This window comes from Cydia pomonella, chromosome 7, assembly GCF_033807575.1.
Source record: "Cydia pomonella isolate Wapato2018A chromosome 7, ilCydPomo1, whole genome shotgun sequence".
Taxonomy (NCBI): Eukaryota; Metazoa; Arthropoda; class Insecta; order Lepidoptera; family Tortricidae; genus Cydia; species Cydia pomonella.
In genome coordinates this window covers 4,899,860-4,911,276 of record NC_084709.1, presented here as the reverse complement: position 1 = coordinate 4,911,276, position 11,417 = coordinate 4,899,860, and the positions used below count along the sequence as shown (strand labels likewise).

The following is an 11,417-nucleotide window of genomic DNA, read 5'->3' as shown; positions in this document are numbered from 1 at the left end:
TAGCCCTAGCCCTAGCCCGGCTTATATTTCCACGGCTCAAGGGAGCCTGGGGTCCGCTTTGACAACTAATCCCAAGATTTGGCGTAGGCACTAGTTTTTACGAAAGCGACTGCCATCTGACCTTCCAACCCAGAGGGTACTAGGCCTTGTTGGGATTAGTCCGGTTTCCTCACGATGTTTTCCTTCACCGAAAAGCGACTGGTAAATATCAAATAACATTTCGTACATAAGTTCCGAAAAACTCATTGGTACGAGCCGGGGTTTGAACTCGCGACCTCCGGATTGCAAGTCGCATGCTCTTACCGCTAGGCCACCAGCGCTTATGACCTGGAACAAATTACAACGAACACAATTTAACATAAACCACCACCAATTTTGAACCATTTGATCGAAAAATGAGACATTTAAAGCACATGGAGCATTAATAATAATAAACATAAAGTGTGCATATGTATTCATAGTTTTATGTTGTTATTAGTCATAAATTTGCTTACGGCGCACATAATTTTTTGAACGCTATTATAAAATCCCGGCCTTTCCCGCTAATTGTTGCTGTGTGTAAAATAATAATTACTTCTGTCATGCTCCTGTCAGTCACAAATACACTTTAGCATTATTTGATATTATTCAAATGAGATTTATTCTTTTATAATGTAGTAATACATATTTTTTGTAATATTTATTTATGATAAACTCTAAAAAATATAAAATATAGGATTTTTTTTTATGACTGTTCTATATTTTTCCGCTGGTAACAATCAATCCTTCGCATAATATTTCTCAAGGATTTCGCCGATTTCGTCGTTCGCGCAGAAAATTCTAGTTTGTTTTGATTACATTTTAGTTAAGAAAGATAACGTCGCTTGATTCACTACACCGCAAATATAAAAGCAGTTGAATTGAATTACAAACACGGTATTTTCATGCTAAGGTACGTTTACTAAGTTTCTTTTAACTAATAATCTCTAATATTTATCTTCAGTTTTCTTGGTTAACAGTGATTCAATTTAATTGCGTGAATTTATTTTCAACAGGGTCTAATCGTTAAATAAAAATTTCGCTTATAAGTGTAATCTATACCTACTGTGCATATTACGTGAAGTTTAGAGAAGGGTCGAATTTTCGGTACCTATTCGGCATGTTTTTCAATGTTGGTATTCGGCCGAATTATTCGCTTAAAATGCCAAATATTTGTAAAGATTGTGTTGACATTTATTCGTGTGATTACCATGGATATTTGTTCCTGAGTCATGGAATTTATCTATGTATTTAAGTATTTATAAATTTGTAAGTATATAATATATATATCATTGTCTAAGTACCCACTTTTGTCTAAGTAACCACACAAATTTAATTAACAATGTAAAATGTACCTAGGTAGGAATCCATAGTCCATAGGACTTGAAGATCATTAAACAAGTATAGAAAATTTGTTTCCTTGGCCTCTTATGAAACCTGATTGCTTCTAGGGAGTGGTTTATTTCTCTAATTGCGATAGCAATGGGGTTGCATGCATAGATGGCGCCAGCATAAATTTTCCTTGTCTCTGGTTATATTCTATGAGATTTGGCTTAAAGGGTAGCCTATCATCCAGGCCATAAAATTCCACAAAAAAACCTATGCGGGCACCATCCTTAAAATACTTTAACTGGCCAACCCGATTCAAACGTTTCAGGAAGTTTTATAAGAATGTATGAACCAAATGATTCGGCTGAATATTCAGTTCGGCAAGACCTGAACCGAACATTCGGTCAAATATGTACATTGTACAAGTTGATCAAGTCAACAAATAATGGTGGAGGTGGTTATTTTAATTTTGTATACCAGAAGTTTGTTTTTTCCTTTGCAGAAGTTAATGCCATAGTGCCTTGTACAAAAACAGAAGATTAGCCCAAAAATTCAAAACAGGGAGAGAAGTTTAGCACATCATGGTGGTATTCTTTACAGATCATCTGCGGGCCAAGGGTGCTCAGTAAGTAATTTTATAGTCGTGAGTTCTACATTATAAGCAAGCTTTCTTTGGGTAAAAAAAAAGGGTACTAGGTACCTAATCTAATTAGGCTGCGTTTCTACCAGATATGTGCGAGGATGCGTAGCGAGGGATGTTTGTTTGTTAGGAACCAATCGAATAATGGCAACTAGAGCTGCCCTGAGGGAAGATAGGTAAAAGAAAGTGTTTCTATTGGTTTTTAAGCCTTTATAAGGCAGAGAAAATATATTACTCACCTGGTTTTGAACTTTATTTCAAAGTCAATAGGGTTCAATTTTGCATAATTTCTGATATAACCCTAATAAAGGGTTAACGAACACATCCCTCACTGTGCAGTATGCATCCTCATACATCTCTGGTAGAAATTAGGCCTTATTGGTTTTGCTTTCTCATCTCACATGCTTGTTGCATTCTATGTACATGAGTTGTAGTAAAAAAAATTGGATGACAAAATAAAAGTAGAAGAAAAAAAAGGAAATATAAATTTTTCATAAGACCCCTTTTTATGCAAAACTCCACTTACTACACTATCCTGTCTTATGTTATGAGACTTATGGGAGTGATAGGCAGTGGTATCCTGTTTCTTCTCTTGTAGCAAGTTGTAGGTATATGTGACTTTTCATCAGAGAAGGGTCATTATGCTTCATGTGCACATAAGGACCTTTTTATCAGAATTTCTGTTGTAATTTCAGATGGAATGGACCTTATTGCACTTGAAGCATAAAGATCCTTCTGTAATGGAAAGCCACATATTTTCAGATAAGATAGAAATAATCTTATGTCTCTGTACTTATATTTTTAACTTTTTATAATAAGTAATAAATCCTGTGTCTTTACCAGAATCTTCCCTTTGAAGCCCGAAGTGAAAGTTCCAGCGAAACCAAGCATCAGAAGTTTGAACAGCCTCCTCCAGGACATATATGTGCGTTTCATAGCACTAAGAGATAAGGATTTTGAGAAATATTTCAATGTGTTTGAAACAATATTCTTCAAGTTGCATGAACTAATGAAGGAAGCAGATACTTACTACGGGCAATATTCCAGCAATGTGAGTATATATAACAAGTATTTAAAAACAATTCAATAATTCTATTGACAAACCCCTTTATTAATATTAAAATTTATTGAAAATGTGAAAATGTTGGCAAAATATCAACCATAGGGAACCCTAACTTTACGCTTGGTGCCCAACCTTGCCCAAGTTAAAATATTAAAATAATAATTATACCCAGAAACAGATCCATTGAATTCACAATAGAAAGATCCGCATAGAATAGGTACCTATACCTATACGTGTAATACTAACGATATCAAATTAAAATCCTTGTGCCATAAACAATTGCTGTGAGTCACTCGCCTAATACTGCTGACTGAATGCTGTTTGCCATTTAAAACTTGCTACTTAACATTTACTGGTATTATATAACAATCATAATTCAGCCTATATACATATTGCTGGGCAGAGACAGGCCTCTCATGCACAAGAGGGCGTGGGCTATAGTCTCCATCTCCAGTATCTCCACGCTGCTTCAATGCGGATTGGGGACCTCACATACGCCCAAGAATTTCTTACCGAATGTACAATCGCCTGCGCTTGCGTTGTTCCAGTAACTGCCTACTGCCTAGGCAGGCGTTCAAGCGAGTATCCCACTAAGGGTAGAATACAAGTATAATGAATCTCCATGTACCAAAAAGTGTCATCAAAAAACCTTAAATAGGTGGCGCTATTATCATAGACAGGGCACTTCACTCCGTCAATAACGCCTAGGTTCTTAGCTACTCTGGAGAGATTTGGAACTATTATTTATAGCTGACAGCTGGACACTTGCAACAGTTCTACAATAAGAGATTTCACTCCTTTTAATTCCACACTCATAAAATGTAAGAAAAAATCATAGATGGTAGGATCAACTAGATGTGTTATACGCGTGCGCCCGTAAGGGACGGAACATACGCAATGCGCCAAATTAAAAACACGTTTTTACATTCCTGACAACATACCAAAAATAACCTACGTAATTTGGTCGGGTTATTTGTTGCCCACCTTAAGCCATACTAAAATCTACAGTTGGGAATAAAAAAAATGAAACTGTGACAAGGACAAACAATCATAGCGATTTCTCTGCTACTCTTACTGAAAGTTCCATAAGAGCTTCTCGTTCGGTCATCTGCTGGCTCTACCATTTCATCTCTATACTTATTGTGGTTACCTCCATCTATCTCTATGGAAAAAATCCTCTCGCCCAAATAAACTGTGGACTAGGTCGATTTAGTCCCATAAATCCCATAATATTTGATTTAATAATACCTATTTATAAATATAGGTACTATACGCGGGTAGCCACTACGACAAACTACGCATCAACAAGCCCGACGAGTTCGACATGGACATCGTCATCGGGCTGCCGGTCAACGCGGACGAAAACCCACAAAACCCGGCTAAAAGCGATGTGGTCATGGAGGACATTGCACCCGGTTTCGTGAGGCTGAAGATGGGGAAACAGTTTCAGAACTTGCCGAATAGGGATCAAAGGAAAGATTGGGAAATAAACCAGACGGCTTACAAGTAAGGATTGACAAATGGTTTAACGCAAACAACTTTATTTAAAAAAATGCCGTTCAAAAGTTTCTTTGAATATTTTTTTATGAAAAAGTGTAATGACATTAAAAATATCGGATGGATTATGGCGCCGTTATCGTATGTTTGCCTTCCCACCGTCTGGGTCTATATGTCTACCTAATTATTTAATTTGATTTTTGAAAGATAAAAATTTTGATAGTCAATTTAAAAATATATATCTGTACAGATGGCTAGACGATGACAACTACCTGCTGCGTTCACAGTTCATGTACTGGTTCAAGAGTGTGGTAGACAAAGCCATGAACCTCTTCGAACAGAACGAGTATGGTGAACCCTACATGGATGTAGAGGTAAACAAAATAATAAACATACATGTTCCTAAACCTAAACACTAAATATACATGTGTAAATTCAATACGGGATAGCATAGGACCTAAGATGTATATTGAGATGAATTTTGCTTAGAAATACAATGACCATACAAAATAATTCGGCCCGTAATGTAAAACAACACAAGTTACGAGATACGAGCTTCTGTAACTGTCAACGCTTGTTAAAAAGCTCGTATTTCGTAATGTTATGTCATTTCATCTCCGTAATGTTTGCAGTACATTGCTGTTCGGTAAATATTCAAAAGGTAATTACGGAGTCATAATTAATTGTAACCTAAAAAAAAACTTAATTAGTGATTACACGGATAAATTCAGAATCTGGTGTAATTTATCTCCCGTATTGGGGGGCAAAATTTAATCACAGGCAGGATTTTCCTGTATCGATAAACTTTAATTAGATGTTTTTCCCATATACTAGTAATCACTCTTGTTTTTAAGTGCGTAGGTATATTTTACTATTATTTTGGTGACGAAGACAAACTGTACACAAATCATATTTTAAATGACGGCTAGGTTATGTTATGAGTGCCAAGTTCCGAATATATATAGTTCCGCTTTAATATTTTTTATTTTGTTTTCTCTTACATTTCGTAGTTATACACACGCACATATTCATACATACATACTCACATATATACACACATACCCTCACATAAACACTTTCACTTACATACAACTTACTGAGACCTTTTTAACTGTTTTTGTGCTTAGTTTGATAGTTAGTCATATATGTAATAAAAAAATCTTATTTAATTTAGCTTTAACAATAATGTATTCTGTTAAAATGAGAACCGCACCATTTCGATATCGATACTTCTCTGAGATTCCCACGTGACAGGCTGAGCCTAGTGTGGGGATCAATGTACTGCTGGTCTTGTAATGCCAAATTCTTGAAATAAATATTATTCTTATTCGTTTAAATTAATTTATTATTTTGTTTAATTTGTATACCTACTTTCTCCATTTGTTACCACTGGGGATAACTATAGAATAAATAATAAAACAACGCGTGAAACTAAAAAAGTACTTAACAACAGTTTTAAAATAATCTTCATAAATTTATTGTGATTAACCTTTTGTTAACGAATCATTTGCTTGTCTAGTGGTCACGTCTAGAGAGAGTATTTTTTCCCAGTTATCCCAGGTGGGACTTTTCTGCCAAATGTGAAGTCCCTTTAGTAATATTTTAATAAATGATTTTTAGGGGAAACCGTACACTCTCCGTTTATCTGCCAGTGGCCCCGCCTACACGCTCATCATCGAGGACAAGCAGTGCGGGTTCCGGCTGGAAGTGGACCTGGTCCCGGCCCTCAAGTTCCCTGAAAGTCGCTGGCCTATCACCAAGAAATATAGAAGGGTTAGTCATTAGTAATTCTTCTTGTTTTTGTGACATACCTAGCAGATACTGTAAGAGCGTCAGCACTGGTTCGCCTCTCTGTATGCCGCCTTCGCTTGGGACCGGTAGAAGGGTAAAAGTCCAAGAAATGCGGGCTGGGCGTTGAGGGTCATGCGGGCCAATGGAACACAAGAGGATACAGAAGACCGTGCAAAGTGGAGGAGGAAGTCAAAAGAGGGAGTAGAGGCTTTCCCAGCTCTCAAGTCCCCTGAGGAACGTTGGCCTATCAATAACACGTATGTTAGCGTTTTCTTGTCAGGAAAGCACTAGGTAAATACTTCGGTTGAAATGGGAGCCTCGTATCTTTTGCGGCCGAGCGTACTACTTGACCGGCAATCCCTAACGGACTTTGCGTCTTTCTAATAAGATTTACCAATTGTCAAATAACAGTTTGAATAGCGCTAAAACTATAAAATATTAAATTTTTCTCACAGATACCCAAGCGTTGCAAGAAGGACTTCTTCATGGTGGTGCCAAAACCCTTAAAGGGCGGTCGCAGCCCGTTCGACTCGGACCGTTCCTGGCGGCTGGCCATGCACATTCAGGAGAAGGACCTCATGTACGACACGTGTCATATGAAGCAGGTCATACGCCTGGTAGGTAATAGAATAGTACCTACATACCTAGGGCAGTGAAGTGAGTGAAGTAAGAACTGTCTCGGATCGCATGTAATCGTAAAGCTGAGATCGGGAAACATGAGGCTTTCTTATTTACTGACCAAGGTGTGTATACTATTTTTCCCAAATCCCTTTATATATTGCGATTTTGGGATGTCAAAGTTGAAGTAAATTTTACGCGATATCCTAATTCTAATCCGTTTAAATTGGTGTAATTTAAGTTTCATTTAATTTCAATTAAGTTTGGAAATCTTAAGAGTCACACAAACCCGGCTCCAAAAACCGCTTCCATACAAACGAAGTTACGCGGTCATTTTAAAACAGCATGCTTAAATTACATGAAACGTAGCATGAACATTTACGTCCTAGGTAACATACGAGTATAGGTACGTACCTTAGTTTTGTATGGAGAACTTCTAGTGGATCTAATTTCGTTGTACATATTACAATTTCTACGAACGAAAACTAGTACGAGACATAGATATGGGTTACTTGAATGTTCATGCCAAGTTTCATGTCTTTTAAGCAAGTTATTTAAAAAAAACTTGACTTGGTTTGACGACCGGTCTGGTGGGTAGTAACACTGCCTATGATGTCGATGGTCTCAGGTTCGAATCCCGGTAAGGGCATTTCTTTGTGTGAGATGGTTTTGGCTTTGTCCTGAGTCATGGCTGTTTTTACAAGCTTTTACTTAACTTGCAATGTATATATGTTAATCCGGGTGGAATCTTGCAACTTAATTTTGAACCAGTTATCTTCAACCGATTGAGCTGAAATTTTGTATACACGCTTAGTTTAGGTACATGACAATGCATGGTTAGTACAGTAGACAACTTACTAAATTCAATATGGCGGATTATCCAAGATGGCGGACTAGTATTTTTTTCTGCATTACCACAATATGGGTATCAAATAAAAGGGCTTGCTAAGGAGAACACGAAAATTAATGTTAAGTCACATTAAATCCAATATGGCGGATTATCCAGCATGGCGAACTCGGTAATTATTCTGCACTACCACAATGGAAAAAATAGTACAGTCAGCGATAAAAGCTTGTACCTAAAATGAAATTTTGCTTAAAACTTATTATGTATATACGTATGTATATCGTCGCCTAGTACCCATAGTATAAGCTTTGCAAAATTCTGTGTAAGATACTAATCTCCGTCCCTTTAGGTATTTAAATAAATGTAAACAAAATCTACCCTCCGATGGCCCCTTAAGCCAGTTGAGGGTAGATGGAAACATTACATGATCAAATAATGTAGGTTAAAGTTAGGTCGTTCAGTGAGACATCTAGGCGGTTTTGTTTAACTACCCGAAAATATACAAATTGTTTGTTTACTTTTATTAAAATACGTAAAGATACAGAGTATAAGATTGTCCTCAAATATTTATTTATTTATTAAAACGCGTCGATCGATTTTATGACGGGGCTAGGTTCTTGTGACTCAACTTAAAACTATTCCTAATCTTTAATATTATTTTAGTGGCCTGGCCTAGTGGGTAGTGACCCTGCGTATGAAGCCGATAGTATTGGGTTCGAATCCCGTTAAGGGCATTTATTTGTGTGATGAGCACCGATATTTGTTCCTGAGTCATGGATGTTTTCTATGTATTTAAGTATATGTATATTATATATATCGTTGTCTGAGTACCCGCAACATAAGCCTTTTGACCTTACTGCGGGACTTGTCAATCTGTGTAAGAATATCCTATAATATTTATTTATTTTTTTCAGATAAAGAAGCTCCGCGATTCCCTAGGCTTGGACAAAATTGCAAGCTACTACATAAAGACCATTTTCTACCACGAGGCCATCGAACAACAACATGATGAAGATTTTTGGAGCAGGAATAGTCCTGCAGATCTTTTCATACATATGGTCAAGAAGTTTCTACAATACCTTGAAAATAAGAACATTCCATACTTCTGGAACCCGGAAAATAATTTGATAGAACACATTAATGACTCGACTTTAGTCAGCTACGCAAATAAACTGAGGAAACTTGTCAAGATTTTGAACAATCTGGATGATCCATCGAACTATAAGGAGGGTGCGAAGTATTTGTTGACGGAGAGTCAATATGAGTTGTACAGGAAGAAAATATTGCGTGTATAATTTGTATACTATGGAAGGTAGAGGTAAGGAATACTATCTCCATAGGCAGAACTATGGAGGGTAGAGGTAAGGAGAACCATCTCTTATGGGAAACTGTTCTAGTCATTTCCTCAAAGGTTAACTGGAAGAGATCCCATACAGGGATAAGTTCGCCTTTGTTGTATTTAATTTACTCCGTAACTGTGTTCTGTGTCGTAACTGTATTTCAATGTACAATAAAGTATATACATACATACATATTGTTGCTGAAGTGTCCAGCGCCAGCTGTAAATAATAGTTCAAAATCTCTCCGGTGGCGCTAGGGTAGCACAAGGACATGACATGAACTTAGACGTTATTGACAGAGTGAAGTGCGCTGTCAGTGATTTGTTTTTTTTAATCAAAATCAAACCTTTGTTCGCGATGTATTGTGGCGCCACCTATTTGAGGTTTTTTGATGGACACTTCTCATACACATAGATTGTTTCTCCTTACCTATACCCTCCATGGGCAGAACTGTTGCCAAACTGTCCAGTCCAGCTGACATCTATAAATAATAGGTCCAAATCTCTCCACAGTAGCGTAGCACTCTAGAGTAGCTAAGAACGTAGGCGTTATTGACTGAGTGAAATGCGCTGTATATGATTTGTTTTTTATTTTAAGTATTCTAGGTATTGTTGCGCCACCTATTTAAGGTTTATTGACGTACACTTTTTGGTACATGGAGATTCTATTCCTTACCTCTACCTTACATATTCGAATCTATACGCTTCGAAAGGCAGATTTTATTGTGCAGGGAATACAGTCGATTTTATTTTCTTTGAAAATTGTACGAAACAAAACAACTCTGTTCCAATTGAATATGATTTAAATTTCATCGAACTGAATAAGTCCTACAGGTAGGACCTTGGGCCTTACGAGGCTAGAGTTAAAATTATCTTTTCCATTTATATTTTATTTTGACAATGACAGTCTTATTTTCATTGGGACAGCTTCTTTTAGCAGCATCTTGCAGCAACTTTTAAATGCATACATTTGATTTTATGGAATTAATATGTAATGTTATAAAACATATAAAAGTATATGGTGCTAACAAAATATTTTAATCGCATACAAAGTGTAACAAAAATAGCGGGGATTTGATGGCATATTTGATATCGTGTTCCGATTAGGGAAAGTAAAAGAAACATTTTTTTGAGGGGCAAAAAATCTATGGAGTAGGTCGTCTACATTTTTGGCGTCAAAACCGATCCCCATTTTTTTTGTTACACCTTCTATATAGATGTTTTTAAGTAGGTATAGTTTATTATAAACACTCAGGTGGAAAAAGAAAAATAATATTTTTAGACATAATACTTAAGTTATTAGATACGTAAATAGATCTCGTCGGATCTCTTATAAAGCTTGACCAGTAATATAAGATCACGCGCCATATTGCGGAATTTCATTGGAACTAAATTTTTCATACTTAACTGACCTGTCACCCTATACATGAGAATACAGCGCCCTCTTGACAATGATCATGTATTTCTGGTCGGGCTTTAGATATTTATTAAGACCAACCGTCTTCCGTTTCGTACAAGACGCCAAGGCGGTTTTGCATTTGTATGCGGAGCCGCACGCCGCTCCGGTGTGCGAGCGGAACATCGCTGTACATGCATAATGCTTTCTAGTTTACACCGGAACGTCGTGCGGATCCGCATAAGCGTAATAAGTAATAAACGCCTAAGGAGGTCGTTTGCAAGCTTTTATTTAACTTGCAATGTAACTATGTATGTACGGGTCAAATCTCTCAAGTTAAATTTGACCCACGGTTTCCGATGAAGATGAAAATTTGCATACATATGTAAGTCGGGTGACATTGCAATATTATGGTATCATCGAGCTAATCTGATGATGGAGGAGGTGTCGACTAAAGTGTTCACAAATATCTGATCTATTATGAAAACGTTAACGTGCATGTTCAGATATTTTTGAGCACCTTGGCCGCTCCGATATATCTGATGGCGATTGTACAGTCAGTAGCGAGAGCTATGCCGGTCACGTGTTAAAAATGAGCTACGCACGCTCTTTAGTTTATTCTGAACACCTTGGCGGCTTAGGTACAACTTCTGGTGTTGAGTAAAATTAATGACGGTTGTAAATTAACGACTGATTTTATTTTTATTTGCATAAGTTTTGTTTAAGTATAAGGCAGTTTTCTCATTGCATGCGGATCCGCACGCCGCTCCGGTGTGCGAGCGGGACATCGCTATTTACGTGCATAACGCTATCTCGCTCCCGATTACGTACCGGAGCGTTATTCGGATCCGCATCAGTGTGGTAACCGCGTAATGCATA

General features: G+C 37.2%; 1 protein-coding gene across 1 annotated transcript; it reads left to right on the top strand.

Annotated features, from left to right (window-relative positions):
• Positions 1-781: 781 nt before the first annotated feature.
• LOC133519644 (cyclic GMP-AMP synthase-like receptor) lies at positions 782-9,225 on the top strand. The gene is made up of 8 exons (XM_061853689.1): positions 782-931; positions 1,850-1,972; positions 2,831-3,038; positions 4,315-4,556; positions 4,798-4,921; positions 6,168-6,320; positions 6,794-6,955; positions 8,718-9,225. The coding sequence occupies exons 2-8, from the start codon at positions 1,929-1,931 to the stop codon at positions 9,096-9,098; spliced, it is 1,314 nt and encodes a 437-aa protein (XP_061709673.1). The 5' UTR covers positions 782-931; positions 1,850-1,928; the 3' UTR covers positions 9,099-9,225.
• The last annotated feature ends 2,192 nt before the right edge of the window (positions 9,226-11,417 follow it).

Excerpts from the sequence above, each read along its gene's own strand:
- LOC133519644 (XM_061853689.1), top strand. The coding sequence starts at position 1,929 with ATGGTGGTATTCTTTACAGATCATCTGCGGGCCAAGGGTGCTCA. Across the intron at positions 4,922-6,167 it reads AACCCTACATGGATGTAGAG|GGGAAACCGTACACTCTCCG; the intron begins GTAAACAAAATA and ends AATGATTTTTAG. Across the intron at positions 6,321-6,793 it reads TCACCAAGAAATATAGAAGG|ATACCCAAGCGTTGCAAGAA; the intron begins GTTAGTCATTAG and ends TTTTTCTCACAG.